Source organism: Rhinopithecus bieti, unplaced genomic scaffold (assembly GCF_001698545.2).
Source record: "Rhinopithecus bieti isolate Rb0 unplaced genomic scaffold, ASM169854v2 scaffold_44774, whole genome shotgun sequence".
Taxonomy (NCBI): domain Eukaryota; kingdom Metazoa; phylum Chordata; class Mammalia; order Primates; family Cercopithecidae; genus Rhinopithecus; species Rhinopithecus bieti.
Window position 1 is genome coordinate 962,166 of NW_016819032.1, and position 21,999 is coordinate 984,164.

A 21,999-nucleotide genomic window follows, 5' to 3' on the forward strand; every position below is an offset into this window, starting at 1 on the left:
TGGGAACCATGGGGACTACTTTAAATTGGGTGGCCGGGAGAACCTCTTTGAAGAGATAAGGTTGAGGCTGATTTGTGGCAGATGAGAATGAGCTCATCACATGCTAGCTGGGGAGAAAGCATTCCAGACAGAGAGACTCGAAGTGGCCCAGTCGTTCTTTGGTTGGCAAGAATGACTACCAAAATGTCTAGTCTGGTGTGGACAAATACCTCTCAATAACTAATCCTATTATTTTTTGTTTTCAAATATTTATTTGGTTTCTTGTGTGGGAGGCATAATTCCAGCCACTAGGAAATATACTCTTTGAACACAAAGAGCTTACGGTCTAGGAAAGAAAACTTGCAAGTCAACTGGAGATAACCAAGTGGAGTGGAGAGGCTTTATATAAGAAGAGCACCTAATCCCAATTTGGGTAGGAGTGACAGAATCAGGAAAGGTTTACTTAAACAAACAGTGCCTAAGCAGATGTAACCCATACAGCAAGAACATACAGGGGCTTATTATTGTCTTCTTGAGTTGGATAGAAAGAGTTGAGTAGATGACTTCAACAGTGTTATGAGTTGAATTTCATGCCCCACCAAGTTTGCATGTTGAAGTCCTAACCCTGAAGATCTCAAAATATGACCTCTTTTGGAAACAAAGTTATTGTAGAAGTAATTAGTTAAGATGGAGTCTTTAATGGTGGGCCTCAATCTCATAGGACTAACGTCCTTATATAAAGGGGAAATTTGGACACAGAGGTAGAGACACACAGAGTGAAGAAGATATGATGAGACATGATGAGAAGATGGCCATCTACAAGTCAAAGAGAGATGCCTGGAACAGATCTTTCCCTCATAGCCCTCAGAAGGGCTTTGAAGGGCCTTCACTTATAGATGAAGTATCCACACCCTGATTTTCTGGCCTCCAGATTTGTGAGACAATAAATTTTTGTTGTTTAAGTGGCCCAGTTTGTGGTATTTTATCTGGGAGACCTAGCAAACGGATATAAACATAAACTCAGAAATACCCATAATATAGTATTAAATGAAATGAACATACACAGTTTGCCTGTAACTTCTTAATGCATCCTAAAAACAAACAAAAAACTTCAAACAAAATGGATATACTTTCTTTCTTGGGGCCTGTAAATTAGAATACACCACAGAGTGTGTGAAAGCAAAATAAATCTTTCTAATTCAGTAAGTGCAAAGCAAAGCATTTCACCTGTCTGTTCAAAACAAGAAAAAAATACAGATAAATACGCCAACTTTGTAAATTGTTCTTGATAGTTACATTAATTATATATTTTCTGGATTAAATAATGGTATTTACACTTAATCTAAACAGAAAACAAAATATAATATTGAAAACATAATATTTTTCAGACAATCATAATCCTAGTCATCTTTTATTTATCCATCACTATTAATTTATTCAAATGTAAGAAGCACATTTTCTCTACAAAGACTGGATAACGAAAATAAAGAAGTTGTTAAAGAGAAGATTTGGAATATTCTCAACACAAAGAAATAATAACTGAGGTAATGGATACTCTGATTTGGTCATTAAACCTTATATGCAGTTATCAAAATATCACATATACTTCATAAACATATACAGTTATATATCAATAAAAAGGTTTTAAGGAAAGTCTTAAATAACAAGTACGTATTTATACACATAGAATAAGCTCAAGTTTAATTGTCAGGGGAACAGGTGAAATGCCTTTGGAAATTTTAAATACTCAGAATATCCTTGGGGTTTCTTTCACTTTGTTTCTTCCATTCCTTCTCCTTCTCTACCTATTCCAAAATAAATACATGAAATGGCAAGCAGAAGGAATAGATTCACCCATTTGTAGTCATGAAAACATCTAGAAATGTCTCAAATATTCTACTTTTTCTTCTAAATTTCTATAGTGATTAACAAATTGAAGATGCACTCGTTATGATTTTATTGGTTCCCGTTTCATAGTGGTATTATTTTAGCACATTATTGATCTAAACCAGTAGATCTCAATCTTGGTAGCACATTAAAATCACCTGTAATCATTTTTTAAACACATGTGCCTAAGCTCCAATCCCAAAGCTTCTGGCTTAATTGGTATAGGGTGGTGCCCAGACATGAATATTAAACAAAACAAAACTCTACATCCAATTAAAATGTGCAGCCAAGACTGAGAACCCCTGACCTAGGCAGTATTCTGATAATTGGCCAAGGTTAGGAAACACTAGTTCGGGACATATACTGAAAATGCAAGACAAGCTAGACCGGTCTGTTTTGTGTTTTGTGACAAAATTTCCTCAAACTCACCTTAGTGCTACCTGTTGCTGAAAAACATTTCCTTTTAACATTTACTTTTACTGTAAAAAAAGTAACATTTACTTTTCCTGTCTGTGATTGTTTATATTGTTTATGCATTTGGTTTTTCCATTAATCCCTTTCACAGCATTTAAGAACCAATTTGAGATTATATGTATACTTTTATATATACACATACATGTGTGTATGTGTGTGTGAAATACATACACAAAATATAAAAACAATAAACTAAGTAGTGGTAAAATACCTGTGTATATTTAATCACTGTAAACACTAAAAAGTCCTTTTCAAATGATATCTTTCTTTGGGGAAGCAGCTCTTTCTTTATAATTAGATGCTTCTTTCCTCACTAAATTCGAAATTACCATCTTCTATTCAAATGAATTTGGGATGCATAATGGACATTCTTAGAGTCTGACACTACTGGGTACAGAATGCCAGATAATCAAGCATATTTTCTTGTTTCCTTCAAGTCTTTCCTGCCAGAACACCTCATCCTCATCCTCATCCTCATGTGGGAGTTAATGGGAGTAGAAAGAGTGTTCCATTTTGCTTGGCCTTTCCAAGTGAGGTCACCCAATGAGACTCCACACAAAGCTGCTTCTTTTTACACAGGTATCGTCCAACAAGGGATCAAAATATAGACGGAGTTCCTCCCTCCCTTTCCTACCCTAACCCTAACTCTAACTAATGGGTGGAATAGGGAGGAAGGAACTCCTATGTATTCATAGTTTATGTATTACATGTAACCCGGTGTCTACAATAAATAAATAAATACATAAATAAATAAACCTACCTGGGCTGGTGGTGCATGCCTGCAGTCCCTACTTGGAACTTCAACTACTTGGGAGGCTGAAGTGGGAGGATTGCTTAATCCCAGGAGTTTGAGGCTGCAGTGAACTAGATTGCACCACTGTACTCCAGCCTAGGCAGCAGAACAAGATCCCATGTTAAAAAAAAAAATAAGTAAAAAAAAACACAATGAAGATTACATGCAGCATTCTAATTTACAGTAGCTGTTACATTTGTACTTCACAAATCAGCATGAGGTTCTAGAAATGCACATTTCTTTTTTGCAACCTGTATTAAGAAGGTAAATGTCTAGTTGCTGCTCAAGACATAGTAGACTTTTCACATTTAACAAGCAAACAAAACAAGCAAAAGTGAATAAAACATCATCATCATCATCAACAACAACAACAACAAAGTAACATATTTTGTGACAATAACTCATGGGATTCTTTTTCCTTATTTTCCTTTACTATATTCTTTCATTTTACTATAGGGAGTTTTACTTAGATCTGCAAACCTTCTGCAGATAGAGTTTTTACTTCTTAGGCTTAATAAGTTTACTTTGTTTTAATTATTCTACAAGAACAAGAAACATTATATATATACACACATATATATACATATATACATATACATATATACATATATACATATGTATATATACACACACATAGGGGATAGCATAAAATTATTCAGGTCTAAAACAAAACAAAACAAATAAAACAGACAACCAATGTTATTTTGGTCAATGTTTAACAACCAGCATTTTTCCAAAAAAAAACTTAGAGAAAACATTAACTTATGACATTTGATGATTTTTGTGATGTAAATTCTCCCACCATAGCTGATTTCAAGCTACAGATTTTGAAAGACATGCACAGTCAACTTTAGTGAACCAGGACAAGGAGTTTCAGCACTCCACTGGTGGGAACATTAAGACAGTACCTCATTAAATATCCATTATAATCCAATGAAGTGGAAAAAGAAATAGTAAATTTGAATTCAGAACAATTGGATTTGAGTCTTGGCCTGTCTACTTACAAGCCATGTGAATTCAGTCAAGTAATTTCATCCCCCAATCCTGACTCTTTCTTAATAATGCATTTAAATATTTCTCTCTAGTTACCTTCCTTTGAATGCGTTTCTTCTTCTTAACATGTTTCAAAACAAGTGTAATGTACTCTTCATAGCATGTACCCTTGATGTGATGTGATATGATGCATTTTTAGGGCACAATTGTTTTCCCCTATTCATTTTGCTTTTCTCATACTGTCAGCAGTGTAGTAGACACATAAAAGGCACTTACTTATAAATACTGAGCTTATTCTGGAGCAGCACTATCTGGAGGTCTGGCAAAATATTGAGCCCATCTCAATCTGAATCCAAACTCTAAGACTGAAATTAGGAAGTTCCTAAACTCAGCATTTGCTAAACTCATTTTCTTTGAATTATCCCACTGTAAGGGTATTGCCTGTTACCAGGTGATTGCAGAAGCAGTATAACGCAATAATAATTTAAGCCCAGTGGCTAATTGAGGCCATTTCATAAAGGGAGTATGCTTTAAAGGGTGTAGTTTCTTTTGTTTAATGTTAATTGCTCCTAATCCATTTACATAAACAAAACCACAGTTAACACAAATGTAAAGTGGGTAAGTGTAACCTTAATATAGTTTAATCTAAAATATTCATGGGCTACTATCTTCTCTTTCTTTTCCAGCCTATATCCATTGTATCCATTATACACTATAACTGAAAATTAAAAGTTCTTATGTACTTTATTAATGAAATAGAAATATGGATACCTGAGAAAATATTTCTTTTTAATGTGTGTTTTGTCTCTTTGTTGTATGGCACAACTGACAATATTAAAGATTTTCCCAGTGTTTGCCATTTCTTTTAACTGAAATTCACAGATGCCCCAGCATCCAATTCTGATAACTCTTATGCTTATAGCTTTGATTTTTTTATTTTTCTCTAATTATCCACTCAAACCAGTAACCCAGATCCACAGATTTGCCAGCAAAGACCTAAATCCGGACTCTTTGCAAGATTAATGGTGTGACCTGGGGCAAGTCCTTTTCCTTTCTGAGTTTTCTCATTTGGAAAATGGAGGACTAAATGAGCTATACATATGAAACTATAGTACATTATTTTATTATTTTTAAGATTAAATTTATTTCAAATTTTAAAATTTGAAAAAAAAGTAAAACTGAAATAACTAATAACCTTAGAAACACCATTCTTTAGGGTCTTTTGCTTCAGGGACCTAGAAAATCAATTTAACACAGTTCTGGTACTTCTAATTAAAGGAAATTTTGTGTTTGTTTAGGCTTTCTCATGTAGGTCAAGACACCTGTTAAGTTTCATAGTTCAGACAGATGATTTGAAGTTGATTTATGGTGTTTTACTTGATCAGCTCTAAAACTAACATCATTTTAATTGTGTTTCCCTTTTTCTAGCCACACAGAGATGCTTTAATCATGTAAATCTTGCTCTCTGCCTTTTTTGTGCAGTGTTTGTCGCTCTATCAACATGGGATGCCTTTTTCTCCTTCCTTCTTGCTTGACAAATTCCTCCACATCACTTCATATATCAAATTTCTGGAAAGATCTCCCTGCCCTGTCTCCTCTGAGTTGTTTGTCACCCCAATTTGCTGCCATCATACCCTGAACTTACTGTGATAATGTCACTTTTCACCTTGATTTGAGCAGATCCTGATGTAGTGCATAACACGTAATAACCACTCGGTAAAACCAGTTGAATTAATTCATTCTTCTTCCATCCTCCTTCATCTTCTCCATTTTTTTTCACGCCTTCTCTCTCTTTTTCTTGCCCCAGTCTTTTCTTCTCTTTTATTCATTTGTCATATTTTAATCAAGCATATTATTTAAAATGTATAACCTCGGGTGTTTTCCATTAACTAGTTTATTATCACTACATTCTCTAATTTTGTGTCACAACATTAAACAATCTTCAGTGCTGTAATTTTAACTGTTCTATTTGTTCAGTGACATGTATACAACTATTTATCTTAAAAAATATTATTATAAAATGCTTTACATGTTACTTGTTTTTAGTGTTACAACCCAACTATTCCTTCAAATTATATCATATATCTCCATTTTCTAATACAGCCTAGTAAACAGAGTGCTTTCTAGGCTACTCAAGAACCAATGTAAGTTGTAGACGCCTCTTTTCTGTGACTTGGTTCCTTCCTCCTGTAATTGTCTCACTAGCCTTGGGTTGGCAGTCTCCTCTCTCTCTCCCCCTCTCTCTCTGTACACTTACACATACAAATACTTTTTTTTTTTTTTTTTTTTTTGCAACATAGGGAAAACTAAAACAAAACAAACACTGAAATTTACATGAAAATTACTCCCAAGTCCAAGCACAATAAAATAAAATAAAATAAAACGTCATAAGAAACACCTTATAGATCCTTTTTACTTTCCTTTTTCTTTTAACACAGGGTCTCGTTCCATCGCCCAGGCTGGAGTGGAGGGCATAATCACTGCTCACTGCAGCCTTGACCTCCTGGGCTCAATCAATCCTCTTTTTTTTTTTTTCGCTCTGTCTCCAGGCTGGAGTGCAGTGGTGCGATCTCGGCTCACTGCAACCTCCGTCTCCCGGGTTCAAGCGATTCTCCCGCCTCAGCCTCCTGGGTAGCTGGGACTACAGGCGCCCACCACCACGCCTGGCTAATTTTTTGTATTTTTAGTAGAGATGGGGTTTCACTGTATTAGGCAGGATGGTCTCGATCTCCTGAACTTGTGATCTGCCCTCCTTGGCCTCCCAAAGTGCTGGGATTACAGGCGTGAGCCACTGCGCCCGGCATTTATTTATTTGTTTATTTATTTATTTATTTATTTATTTTTCAATTTTTGCCCAGGTTGGCCTCGAACACATAGCCTCTCCTCTTTGCGCACCAGGACAACCGGCCAGAGCCACAGTTCCCAATCGATCCTCTTATCTCAGCCTCTTGGGTAGCCGGGATTACAGGCATGCACCACCATGGCCGGCTAATATTTGTATTTTTTTGGTAGAGAGAGGGTTTCCCTATGTTGTCCAGACTGACGTCAAACTCCTGAATTCTAGTGATCTGCCCACCCTGGCCTCCCAAAGTGTTGGGATTACAGGCATGAGCCATCACTCCCAGCCTCTCTACTTTCTAGCTTTGGCCAGTATCCTGTCTCAAGTTGTTCATGGTGTGAATCTGTACATGCTTCTGCCTCACTAGGAAAACTTTATCTCCTAATCACAAGTAATGAGGACAACCTAATCTCCACCCTCCTTCCCTTCCACTAGAAAAATCTATAGGATACAGTGGTATAACAATACGTGTTTTAAAAATTAAATTATTTCATCTAAGATAGCACCACCAGAGCTTTGATGAAAAGTACTGTCACGTACCTTTCAGAATAGTAGCAAAATAGCAAGAGATTCAACATGGTAGCTTAAGTTAAACTGAGGTAAAACTCAGTACCTGAGACCTTGGATTTGCCTTAGGAGAAAGACAAGCTTGCAGGCACTCACAAACATCTCCAAGATACAGGAAATAATTCTCAGAAATATTCTGGTTCAAATTATTCTGGGGAAAAGGAAACTTTTACCAAAAGATAGTACAATCTGTCATCTTCTGTATCCACATCCCTACAGGAGAAAGTGTTATATCTGACCACATAAAACAGTTTCAGTCTTCCATTTTCATCTTTCTAATTTTTCAGTACATAGAAATAGCAGCAGTTTTTAGTGACCATTGGAAAGACCAGCAATTTAATCCTTCATCTTCACCCTTAGACCCACAAAGGAGCATCTGAGCCATTGAGTTTATGGTTTGTTTGTTTGTTCGATTAACCTTAGGTAAGATAAATTCTTAAGGGCATTTTATGAAGCACTATTCAGAAACCAATCAATAGACATTCATTTTTGTTATATCCAAAACAAGGTGCAGAAACCTTGAGGAATGGTTTTTATATTTAGTTCAATAGCAAAGAAATAGAAATGGTTTCTTCGAGTATGCATCACATTTGCTATAGAAGTAACAACACCTGCGTTTCAATCTAGCCAACAAATCAATTTATAATGCTCTGGGTGAGTTTTGCGGTTGTTAGTTCTAAAAATGCCAATAGTTTCTTGGGGAAGATTAGGTTTTCAACCAACTTGTAAAACAAAAGTTCGATTTCACTGTCATCAGATTCAATCACAAACATAATAAAAGGCTAGGTATTAAAAGGAGTAACAACTTTCTCATCTCAAAGAAAACCCCATTTAAGAGAGAGATTTACTTGTTAACTTCTTTGGTTTATTTTAAATGGGATAATTTTCTCATAGTTCCAAATACCTGCTGAGATATTAAAAGTGCATATAGGCCAGGTGCTGTGGCTCACACCTGTAATCCCAGCACTTTGGGAGGCTGAAGCCTGGATCACCTGAGGTCAGGAGCTTGAGACCAGCCTGGCCAACATGGTGAAACTCTGTCTCTACTAAAATTACAAAAATTAGCTGGGCATGGTGGCAGAAGTCTGTAATCCCAGCTGCTGGGGAGGCTGAGGAAGGAGAATCGCTTGAACCCAGGTGGGGGTGGGGTCAGAGGTTGGAGTGAGCCAAGATCCTGCCACTTCGCTCCAGCCTGGCCCAAAGAGTGAAACTATGTCTCAAAAAAAAAAAAAAAAAAAAAAGTGCCTATGCATCATAAGAGAAAATGCAACTGCTTGGAAGTCATGAAAAAGTACTCAACATTATGAATAGGCAAATAATTAAAATGCAAATCATGTCTATAATTTCTTTCTCATCGACACAGCAAGATTTTAAAGAATGAAATAATTATATTCAATTCTTACTCTGATATTTACTGTTGTATTCATTGACAGTAAGAAGGTATATTGGTACTCTGCTTTGGTGATGCAAGTTAGCTTTATATACCAAAAACTATTATATTCCTTATGTTTTGACCTAGAACTTCTGTTTGTGGGTCTACATCTCAAGAAATAATCCTGAGTTCAGAAAAAGCTTTATGTATTAGGGTGGTTTTTATAATAATGAAAATTGAAAACAATTTAAATGTTCAATATTAGGAATTGGTTAAATCAGTTGTGATATAGTTATTTGAAGGAATTTATTACAGTCATTAACATGGTAGCTATATAGAATTGTCATGACATAGGACAGATTTTATGTTATAACTAGGAGAAAGCATGCTACAAACTTACGTTCACAGTACAAGTATAACAATGTTAAAAATTCTACACACAGAAACTGGACTGGAAACATGTATATAAAAAGATTATCTTTAGTAAGTATATATTACCACGCTTAAAATGAACATTTAATAATGTGATTCTTAATATATAAGTAATTGGTAGTAAGATTCCATCCACATTAAAAAATTCCTTTCAAACGTGTAGCTTTAAAGGCCACCAAAGGAAAGAATAATTGGAGAAAATAGCAATAAATAAATAAAAATCTAAAGTATTTGTTATATTCACTTCACCAGGATTTTCATCCTGACCATCTTGGAAACTACTGTAATTTTCAAAACATATAGTAAAGTGTAAGCTCCATGAGGGCAGATATCATGTCTTCTTCAGCTTTGTATCATCAGCCCCACTGGTAGTACTCAGCATACAGAAGGTGTTAATAAATGATGAATAACTAACTAGTATTATTGAAACAACAATTAGAAACAGTAAGTTTAGTGGACATCTGTTGATTTGCCTGTCTAGTTACTGTTTATCCTTTTTTTCTGTCTAGCCTAGTGTTATTTTTGGGCAATCATTTCTCCAACATTTTTTGTCCATGTGGTCAGGCCCACCACTTGACTTTAGGTTTATGTATAAGATTCAGGCCAGAAGGATTGTGTTTTGCTCAAACTATTGGGAACAAGACATGTTCTTTCAACAATGACTTGCTAAACCAGTCGCTGTTGAAATCCTGGAGCTTCTGGTGGTCATCTTTGCCTCCACACTGGGAAAACTGAAATAATGAAATCAACACAAAAAAGGCAGAACTAAGAGATGGAGAGAATTTATGCTTTAATCTTAGTTAGGTTATCCCCAGCCTTCCAGTTACATGACCTAGCAAATCCTTTTGTGCTCAACAATTTTGTTTTGTTTTCTCTTGAGCCAGTTTGGGTTAGGTGTGTGGGCTGAATAGAAAGAGTTCTGAACTACCCAGAGATGTGTGCTAACATTTCTTTTCATAGGTTTGTCAACAGTTTCGATAATAATGGGGAGTGATTATTTTATATAAAATTAATCACTATTCTATGCAAACAGCCTTGAGAAATCATTGTTAGTAGCTATTAGTGCACATGAGTTACTTCTAATGTTTAATAGCCCTTTACCCAGGTAAAAGACTGTGAGTCTAGTGAGATTGAAGGAGTTTCCACTGCAGTGCATTGAACTCATGGGAGCCAAGCTTTTTTTATTTTTATTTATTTTTTTTAATAGCTAATGCTTCTTTTTCTTTGTTCATACACTTCGCCCATACTAAACTCACAAACTCTCTTTTTACACCTGTAGTTTATTATATTTACTAAACTACATATTTAGTCATTCATACATAACCCAAAGTACCTTGTAATGACTTCATCAATGTGTACAGTATTCCTACCAGCCTAGGAGTCTTTTAGAATAAATTAGGTCATCTTACAGAGATAATGGTTCTATCTGTAAATGGCTTTTTTGAGGCCCTGAATTTATTCATAATGAACGCTTTCTGTAAGTTGATCATACATAAACATCTCTAATCAAATTTGTCACTGTATTTCCATAAAATATATTATTTAAATTTATAAAATGGTGTTTTTCCTTGATGTGCCTTAAGGTTAAAAAAAAAAACTAAAGAAATACAAGAGTCATGAGGATCTTTATATTTAAATCTTTCTCTGTATTGTAACGTCATAAGATTTCTGTCTTCTTTTTTTCTCCCTATATGATGTTTCTCTCCTAGCAAAGGTCAGAGCCCAGTATGGAACCCCTTAACTATTTGTTTGATGAATAAACCTATTCATGCATCTTTAGGTAGCCTCTACATATGAGACCTTGGATTTGCAATAACTTTGTGTTTGTTTCATTTGAAGTTCAGTCTCTTCAACTTTTTATTGCATGACTAGGCAATTATATGTTGTAAAATATTAGTTCTTGCTCTGAGCCAGACACTGTTGGAAGTATTTTCTTTATAATATCACATTTAATCTTCATAACAACCTAAAAATTAGCCACTATTATTGTCCCCATGTTATAGATAAAGAGATTGAGGTACAGAAGAGTTAACTAACTTGCCTAGGGGTTATATTGCTAATAAGTAGTAAAGCGAGGATTTGAACTCAGGCAGTCAAGCTTCTAAGTCCAAGTTCTTAACCACCACACAACACTATCAATCTTTTGCTTAAGCTTATTAATTTAGGCATAGATTAAAACAAAGAAACATACAGATAGAAATAAAAATAAAATAGAGCTTGCAGTGGTTTGAATGTCCCTGCCAAAAGTCATGTTGAAATTTGGTTGCCATTGTAATGGTGTTAAGAGGTGGGACCTTTAAAAGTTATGCCATGAGTCTCCACCCTCAGGAGTGGGTTAGTTATCATGAGAGTGGGCTTCTGATAACTGGATAAGTTTGGCCACTTCCCTGTCTGTCTTGTGCCTGGCTTCTGTCTTCTGCCTTCCATCATGGGAAGACCCTCATCAGATGCCCATGTCATGCTCTTGGACTTCACAGTCTCCTGAAGCATGAACCAAGCAAACTTCTATTTTTTGTTTTGTTTCTTTTTGTTGTTGTTGTTGTCTTTTTAATAAATTACCCACTCTGTGGTATTTCTTTATAGCAACAGAAAACAGACTAAGACAGAGCTTTTACTGAATAACCTGATGGCAGAAAATTAGAAGAAATATATCTTGTTTTCATTTAATTTTAAGGTAGATTCACTTTTAAGGAAGAGTCAATAATTTGTAATAATAAATTATTTTTTTCCATAAAGTGCTTATATTTTATTTTTAGGAAAACTTTGTGTGCAAGTACAAAATATGGGAGAAATAGTAATGTAACAGATTTGCAAACCAATAATTTGGGGTTAGCTTTTATACAAGTTTTTCTATTACCTTTGAGAAAGATAGATAATGGGAAAAGAGAGCATGCAGAAGGTAGGCCAAAAGAGGTAGGATCAGAACATCAGTTTCCCAGAACTGTGGAGAGTATTCTGGATTCACTTGAATTTAGCAGTGCCTGGAATCTCTTCATCCAACCAATATATGCCATTTTGTTCAGTAACACCAATTTAATTTTGCTCTTCTATACTTTCCTAGTTCAGTGGAGAATATCACGTTATAGAAAGAGGTAATGATAACTTCATTAGCTGAAAAAATGTGTTTCTACTTTCTAGGACTGGAGAATTTGTCTTTGAATTATTTAAGCTATATGACTATCTATTTATCTGTCTGTCTATCTATCTAAATATATACTTAGATGATTGTGCTAAAACATGCACAGAATTATACTTGGCTTTACACACATATACATCTAAGTAATTTTTCTACTTCTATATTCCCATTCTTTTCTCCCAAAATGCCAGATATAAAAATATTCCATTAAAGTGAATGTATTTTCTGATTGAGAAATCAAATTCCAATGCAGTCACAAAATATGTTTGTTAATGGGCATACCACTAGCAATAAAAGACTACAAGATATCTTTTAGCTTTTTTCTCGTGGGTCATTCATTTTCCAAATTTTCCTAGCTTCTAATTCTAATGAAGCAGTTACATTTATTTCTGTCTCTACACACAAGAAGAAATTGTTCCCATTGTCAAATAAGCTGAAGAAAATCTTTCATTCCTCACTTCTCAGCAGCATGGGTGTTGGGCTCTACCTTAACGTTTGAAAATATTTATCCTCCTCTCCTAACTTCCATCACTGCCATTGAGTGCAATTGATATCACTGAGCTCACTAATTTAGGACAGGAATAATGATGCTAAAGCTCTTATTAGAAGAATCCTTAGGGTTTAAAAAACCTACACTTGATGGCCTCATTGTACCATTAGGCTAGGATATCCCATGTGTAAAGTACAAGTAATTAGGGTGAATGGAGTGATTTTAGAGAGACTGGGTCTCAAAGATTGTAGTTGTCCTTGAAAAAATATAAGGGTAAAAAGCAATGGCTCATGTACAATACAAGGAAAGCCACAAGAAAGATTATATTGTAGCTATTTCTTTATGCTCTTTCTTTTATGAAGTCTTTACACTCTGATCAAAGTTCCTTGTGACATCTAGAGGGCCAACCACAGTGAATAGTCAATAACAGGAAGTAGATACGATGCCTTTATGAAGTTGCTGCTTTAAACTGGAATGCCAGCTCTCTAGCAGAACTGCACTGTTCCACAGGACCGACGACACCTAAATGCTTAGATGGGAGATAACTTCTGATGAGTCTGATTACACACGCTTAGGTCCTCTGATTTGCCAATGGTAGTTGAGGAGGCATCACTTACTTGCATGGCGTTTGTGCACGATTTATGTTTGTACCCTGGGGCAAGACAGGTTAATAAGGCCAAGAAGACGGGAGGCTGTGGGAGTGGGTAATAACTGGGGAGGACTTCACAGCATCAACCTGGGGGAAAGGGAGGAGGGCTGAGGATGAAGGGTGTTCCCTCCTCCTTCTGCCTATGTGTTAAGTGGCAAGATAAATTTTGAAAGCTGCTGTGAGGAGGAGCTACTCACTGGGTTTTGGGGTGTTTTGTACCTCACCCTCCTCACTTGTAGGAAAGCCTCTTTGCATTTAGACGTAACTGAACTGGAAGGAAGCAGACTGGCCAGGGAATAGGGGGAAAGAAATTCTCCCGTTGCTCCTCCTCCTGTTTATCACTTGCCTCCTGACTGTCTTCCAAACCAAGCTCAGCTGCATCAGGGTGGCAGCAGAATACCCTGTGCAAGTGCCAGCGTCTTCTTAGCCGCCCTGTGCATCCCAGGCTGCCCTGTTATCTGGCCACCGTCCCTGGCCATTGGGACTGCTTCTGATGGCTGTAGCCTCCGCTGCCCCAGGGAGCATCTTCTGTAAGCAGCTCCTTTTCTCTCTCCTGGTGAGTAACAACCAAAGGATTAGGGAATTCAGGCATGTTACTACCTGCTTCCTCTCTGCAGTTCGGGCTTGAAAGAGACTAGGAGTGCAGATGGGAGGCAGAGAAGAGAGACTGGGGTAAAGAAAAACAGATCTGAGGAAGATTCAGGGAAGAGTTGAGAGACTTGGGATCCAGGATGGAAAGTGTTCAGCTTATTTCTCAAGCACTCACTGCCAGAGTGTTAAAATTTTTCAAGGAAATCCCTCTTCCATCCTGCTGTGGTGTTTTTCTAAGGAGTAGAGAAACGAATTCACTCCTTAGGTATTTGGCCCAGAAGTTTCTGAGGTTTACTTTTGCTACCAGTGATTACATAAACTCATGTTATTTAACATGCTGAGTACTACTGAGCTGCAAAAAATGGAGAAAGAATTCTGGGTGAACATGCAAATTATCCAGGACTTTTTGAATTTTACTCATGAAGCAGTTTAAGCAAAGAATAGTTTAAGAAAAATAACAGAAATGTGACTGTCATTGAAGATACCCTTAACTTGGCTTCCACTTGGGTTTTTAATAGCTTTGTAACTGTGTAAGGTGCTATTTTTTCTTTGGTGGTGAGGGAAGAGAGGGGGCTTATTTCACACATCCAGCCATCATTTCTGAGGTGCGAATTTCCTTTTCTTCATTTTAGCAAAATATTTTAGTTTCAAATTATGTTTTTAGAAATGGCAGGTATGGGGACAAACATGTTCTCCATGTAAATAATATACAATGCAGGGTTGATGGTCACCTTCTGATCTTGTAACTGCTTAGGGAGAAGATAACTCAGATACCATCTTGAGTTAGTACAAGTTTGGTAAAATGTGGTAAAAATTTTCCAAAGGATTCTACCCACATTTCTCTTGTTTCTGATCCCTGTACTGTCTAATATCTCTTGGTAAATTCATCTCCAGTTTGCTTATTTCTGACCCTGAAACTGACTAAAAGGGTGTCACTAAGCCACTTAGTCAGTGATTTAACCTGAAGATGAGAATAGTATTTAATGAATGGAAACCTTCAGTGGCTCTGCCTGCAGAGGGAGGACCATCAACATGGAATCCTAGGACAAGAAGGAAAGAAGATGGGGGTGGGAGTGGAAGTATGGATATAACATATAAGAATGTCTCATATATCTATATATATATGTGCACCACTCTCTATATATACACACACATATATACAGTCATGCTCTGCATAACAATGCTTCAGTCAATGATGGACTACATATATGAGTGGTCTCATAGATTATAATGGAGCTAGTCTATATAGGTGAACCATTTTTTATCTTTTATATTGTATTTTAATGTACTTTTTCTATGTCTAAAAATGTTTAGTAACACAAATACTTACAATTGCCTACAGTATTCAGTAGAGGAACATGCTGTACAGGTTTGTAGCTTAGGAACAATAAGCTATACTATATACTATACACCTAGGCTGTACCATGGTGCATACCATGGGACATACATATATGCACCATGGTGTATACCATGTAGGTATAACCTAGGTGTTTAGCGGACTATATCCTCTAAGTGTATGTAAGTACACTCTGTGATGTCTGCACAATGATGAAATCACTTAAAGTTGCATTTCTTACAATGTAAGCAATATATGACTGTGTGTATATATACACACATACACATACATATATAGGTATAGGTATATGTACAGGTATATGCATATATATGTATACATATGTATGTGTTTGTGTGTATGTATGTCCTAATTACAAAATGCTCTTTCCACATCATATACTTAGACAACTATTAACAGTATGGTCTATGCTTAGAAAGTTCTTTCAGTGTAATTTAGTATATTCCTTGGCATTAGGGATGAACATATTTAAAAAGTTAAATAAATACGAATGTCTCATGTTTTAAAAGTGGTTTTAAAATTAGAACTAAATAAAATGTGGCCTTTTAATTCCAGATTTCTGCCTAACATAGATTTGTAAAATTACAAACTATTTAGACTGCTACAATATGTCTGATAGACTTGAGTTGAGCTGGAAAAGAAGTGCACATCCTTAATATGGATGTTAATCCATTCTCCTTCCTCCTCACAAATAATAGGTCCCGTAATTCTAGAATTCAGAGAAAAGTTGAAAGCTGATCATAAAATTAACCTACGTGTTTCCGGAAAATCTAGCTCTATTCTATCTTATATTTAAATAATAATAAAGCAGTTATTTTGATAAAAAGAAAAAAACAGAAAATGCAGAGAAAAAGAAGCAAAATATATTTTGAACCTATAGACATTTTTGAAATGATAGCTTTTCTTCTTTTCTTTTGTTTTTCAGATAGTATCTATGTCTTTGAACTACCTAGTTTTTAAAAAACTATAGCTGGGTCTTGAATTTAACTAAAAATCTTTACCCATTTGAAGGATACTCTCCATATTTTGACATATGTTCTTTTTAGATTAGTCATGTAATTTGAGATCATTTACAGTTTTGGCCAAGTCAGTCTGAAAATTGATTTGAGAACAATGATTTCTGGGGAGCATCTTTTTTTGTGAGATTAAAAAAGCCCTTAACTATTTTCTAGACTTCATCAACTATAACTTCAAATAGTAAAAATGATGATTAGAGAATTAGGACATATATGCAATTATGCATTTCAGAGTTAAGTATTTTCTTCATGCTAAAAATCAGAATGGCATTTATGAGTGGTCTTAGAGATGTAAAACTGCTATATAAAGTCAATGGTTTGTGAAATATTTTCTTGCACTGACACAATATGATTTAGGTTCTAAGAACTACTATTCACTTAATTTTTTCATTGATAAATAAATGACAGTGTTATTCCTAAAGCTATTCTCTTTGCTGGTTCCCTTTACAGTGAGTATTAAAAATTTAAAGAATTAAATGATCAGTTTGTTTCCAAAACTGACAATATTTTATCAATAAGAAAAGTTATAATGTGAAAATTTGTGATCAAATTTAATTCCTGATATTTTTTCTTTTCTTTTTTTTTGAGGTTTTTATATTACTTTGCGATGCTTGTCAGAAAATTTATCTTCGAGTTCCTTCTCATCTGCGGGCTGAAACACTTGTAGGCAAAGGTGAGAAACTCTATTAACAATTTCGTGGTTGTAACTTGCCACATTTAGCTTCAGACTGCTCTTATACAGTTTGGGTTAAAAGCCACATAGTAGCTACTTGACATTAACATTGGATGTACAATAAAAGATAAGCTACTTGTTTTTTGGTAATGGTTAGGAATAATTAAAATATCTAAGTTAGTTGTATAATTCTCTTGCCAAAAAAATTAGCAAACATCAGAAGGCTGAATTATCTTGGATTACATCAAACAAAGCAAGGCACCAAAACCAGGAGCATATTCTAATTTGTGTAAACTAATCTGCTGCCAAAATTTCAAAGCCAAGATTCTTTATTGATTAGACATGAAATGGATGTCTCAAAATCTAAATGCCCCCAATAAAATTTGTACTTGAGGTCGATTACAATGAACAAGTATCCACCAAGAATAAATGTGACATATTTCACAGAATAGCTTGTGAAAATCAAATAAAGTTTTGGTGGGTCTTAGTACCATAGCCATCTCTGAAGTATAAGTTGGTTGCTCTGAGTCCAAAGGTAAAGATTTTTTCATCAAGATTTTTCACTGGCTTTGAGTTCACATGTAAAAAATTACACACTGAATACAGAAATGGTATCCTTTCCAAGCCAGATGTTGTTTTGCCCAGTGCTTTAAGTTTTTAAATTAATAAACAGTCCACACTCTAAAGACACATAGTAAATATGTTAAATGTGTTAAATATGAATCTGTAAAGGAGGTAATTTGATAATAACTACAATGCATTGGGTTTACTAAACCTCGAAAGGTATTACAGAAAGATTACTTGCAATATTACTGAGAAATATTACTTAAGAATAGACAAGTTTTCTTCTTATTTATTTATTTATTTATCTTGAGACAAAGTCTTGCTCTGTTGCCCAGGCTGAAGTGCAGTGGTGCTATCTCTGCTCACTGCAAACTTCACCTCTCAGGTTCAAGCAATTCTCCTGACTCAGCCTCCTGAGTAGCTGGAATTACAGGTGTATGCTGCCATGCTTGGCTAATTTTTGTATTTTTAGTAGAGATGGAGTTTCACCATATTGGCCAGGCTGGTCTAGAACTCCTGACCTCGTGATCCTCCTACCTCGGCCTCCCAAAGTGCTGGGATTACAGGTATGAGTCACCTAGTTTTCTTATTTTTGGCAAGATAGTTTTAACTATCAAACTATTGCAAAAAGTTCAAAATCTACTGACATCATACAGTTATACCACTTATGACTTAAAAAATTCAAGTTTGTACATATATAAATTTATACACACACACGATAATCAAGAGTTCAAAGGAAAGAGAATAAAATTGTGACACTGGGAAAATATTTTATTTCTAAAATTAATGTATGATGAAGGTAGTGGAAAATGTGATTCCATTAATTTAATTATTTAAGTTTTACGGCCCCCACGTTTTAGAATAGTAGGTGCTAAGCACATTCCAAATGTAACCTCCCTTTTTCTTCTTCTCATGCACTAACTCACAGCTGTCATTCCTGTAAAACTTGTTCCACTCCTGTTTCATCTGACAAACTGCTGTGACATTTCTTCCCTGCAGTGAATCTGGAGGAGTGTCTCAAGTCGCCCAGCCTAATCCTGTCCAGTGACCCTGCCTTCAGAATTCTAGAAGATGGCTCAATTTACACAACACGTGACCTCATTTTGTCTTCTGAAAGGAAAAGTTTTTCCATTTTCCTTTCAGATGGTGAGAGACAAGAACAACAAGAGATAAAAGTTGTACTGTCAGCAAGAGAAAACAAGGTATAAGGCAAGGGCTTAAGGAGCCTAGCACAGTAATCTGCTTACGGGAGTCCTTCGTGTTATATACTCCTTTCACGTTAAAATCCATGCTATTGATTGACAAGTTTGTCTTTTCCACTTACAATTAGTGTAAATAAAGGCTAGACTTTTAAGGAGTGGCAGAGCTATTTACAAACTTTTATAAAGATGAATGACTCTGTAGACGGGGAGCAAAGTAAGAGTATCAAAGTTTTCTAATAGTGATTTCTAGTTTGGCAATAAGAACAAATCAACCTGAGGAGCAAGGACAAGACAAGGGTGGGTCTAAAACTCAGCAAAATGTGATTCAGGCTGGAAATGTGGGCTCCACCCTGTGTGGCTCTCTTCCCACTGATTGCAGGTTTGAGTCTCTCTTTAAAGAGGAGAAGAGACTGTCTAAAGCTTACTCCCATCTTACTAGAAAATTCTATAGGGGAGGCCCTCTCTTCAGAGAGTGGAGGTGTGGCCAATCCACAAGACTGGTTTGAATGTTTGACTCTAGGCTCATTTTCTTGCATTGAGTGGTAGAGATCAGTTCAGAAAGCAGTAAGGAGAAAGTTGCTGGAATTCACATCTCATTTTCAGCAAATTCACCACAATAAATTTCGTCTTATAAAACCATGAATGATTCTATTTATGAGAGGACTTCCCAACTAAATTCTTTTTGATTACATGAACTCCTCTTAATATGTTTAAGACTTAAAACATGTTATTTTGTATCCACATTGTAAAATCCCCACATTATATAAAATCAACTATACTTAAGCAAATGCTCACCTGTGTCTATATAGATGCATAAATGACTGTATTGTAGAGTGAGGGTTTTAACAGATTTTGGTTGTACCACTCCTAGTGGAATAAAGTTGATTGTTAAATATTTAATAATGAATTATCTATTTTAGGGGGGTTTATAACTTTTCAAAGTGGCGTCTTTCCAAATGTCCTATACATTTCCTGGTGGTTAACTGAGTAAATAGAGAAATAGGTAGAACAGGGGAACGTAATGCAGTCTGAGGTGTGTGTGTGTCTTATCAATAGAAATCCTTTGCTGATTAGCCATGGTATTGTAATGTAAAACCCTTGCATCTGTTTGTTGATGTATGTGTAAAAAATCACAGTTCCAAAAATGATAAGCAATGCTACATTTCTTTGTTTCTCGTCAAATGTAGGCTCCTAAGAAGAGACATACCAAAGACACAGCCCTCAAGCGCAGCAAGAGGCGATGGGCTCCTATTCCAGCTTCATTGATGGAGAACTCATTGGGTCCATTTCCACAACACGTTCAGCAGGTGCATTTCACTTTATTTGATTTTATACGTGTCCAAATTTTTGGTTCTTAAACTTTTCATTTGAATTGCACATCATATTGAATCAGAGCTTTAATGGTACAAGTAATGATCATCTATTCACCAGAATTAGGGTCCCATAGAAGTGACGCAGCATATCTTATTACTTTCTTACATGTATCATATTTAGAAATTTAGAAACAAGTTTTATATTTGGAGTTTCTGATGCTCTTAGGTCTGTGTCTAAATTCACCGAAATACTATGGTAGACTTGTTAACACTAATGTACAGAAGGCACACCTACATGTTTTGCATAGTTCAACTCTTGCTTAAACTAGCACTCATCTTTTATAAAAATGGCCTGTATTTCTGCTTACCAAGTAAGATTGCCTCACTGCCACATAGCTGGAATGCAAACATAGAACAGTTTTGAAATTTTGAAATATAGTGGCATGAACTCAGCTCACTCCATCCTCCACCTCCTGGGTTCAAGTGATTCTTCTGCCTCAGCCTCCCGAGTAGCTGGGATTACAGACACCCACCACCATGCCCGGCTAATTTTTGTATTTTTAGTAGAGACAGGGTTTTGCCATGTTGGCCAGTTCGGTCTCAAACTCCTGATCTCAGGTGATTCACCTGCCTAGGCCTCCCAAAGGGCTGGGATTACAGGCGTGAGCCACTGTGCCCGGTCAAAATTTTCTAATTCTTGAGGAATTAATTGTGGAAGAAAAGTTGCATTACTTCTAGCTTTATTAATCACATAATTTTCAATTACAAAGAATTCAAAATCACTGAAACTGTTACTATTATTTAAATGAAGATAAGAATAAGTAAATAACAATTGAAAAGGTATATCACTCTACAAATGTTATAGATATACAAATGACAAAATGTTGAGATCAAATAAGTGACAGAATTTCTGGCTTTGCACAATGCAAAATGCAGATAAAAATTTGGAAAACATGGCAGATAATGGGCACTCAAGCAGAAGAAAGAAAGAACAGAAGAGTAGGAAAGAGGGCTAGTGGTAAAAAATAAACCATCACAAGAGGTTTGAAAATATTCAATAGGTTGAAAATATTCATGATGACATATTTGTTCTATGCCTAAATTATTACTGCAGATACAATCTGACGCTGCACAGAATTACACCATCTTTTATTCCATAAGTGGACCAGGCGTGGACAAAGAACCCTTCAATTTGTTTTACATAGAGAAAGACACTGGAGATATCTTTTGTACAAGGAGCATTGACCGTGAGAAATATGAACAGTTTGCGGTAGGATTATTGAAATATTTACTCAGAATTATATCTTTATTACTGACTTACTAATATTTTCAACTATGCTTGTTCACATATTATAAGAATCAATTATTTGATTTAATATTCCAGATATTAATATGTAATATAAACTTTAAATTTCTATTTACCATTGATGAGGAAAAACAGTGGATATAATAAGGGAAGTGGGGGGGGGGGAAGGTATAGAAAATATAATGATAGAATTTTAAAGAATATATTTTGGTCTATAATCCTGGATAAATAACAAAGAATTTTACTGAATTTAAAGTTATCTATAATAAAATAGTTCAATTACTCTCAACCATGGTTGTACATTATAAGTCATGTGAGAACTTGAAAAAAAAAATACTGATGCTTGGACTTATGCCCAGGTATTCTGAT

General features: G+C 35.6%; 1 protein-coding gene across 2 annotated transcripts in view; it reads left to right on the forward strand.

Annotated features, from left to right (window-relative positions):
- Positions 1–13,842: 13,842 nt before the first annotated feature.
- The window catches only part of DSC1 (desmocollin 1), a 33,458-nt gene continuing 25,301 nt past the window's right edge, over positions 13,843–21,999 (forward strand). For both annotated transcript variants that reach the window (XM_017858044.1, XM_017858043.1), the window contains exons 1-5: positions 13,843–14,167; positions 17,161–17,245; positions 18,809–19,011; positions 20,199–20,318; positions 21,439–21,594. In XM_017858044.1, the coding sequence (XP_017713533.1) occupies positions 14,105–14,167; positions 17,161–17,245; positions 18,809–19,011; positions 20,199–20,318; positions 21,439–21,594 (627 nt within the window). In that variant the 5' untranslated portion in view covers positions 13,843–14,104. The remainder of the gene's footprint in view (positions 14,168–17,160; positions 17,246–18,808; positions 19,012–20,198; positions 20,319–21,438; positions 21,595–21,999) is intronic.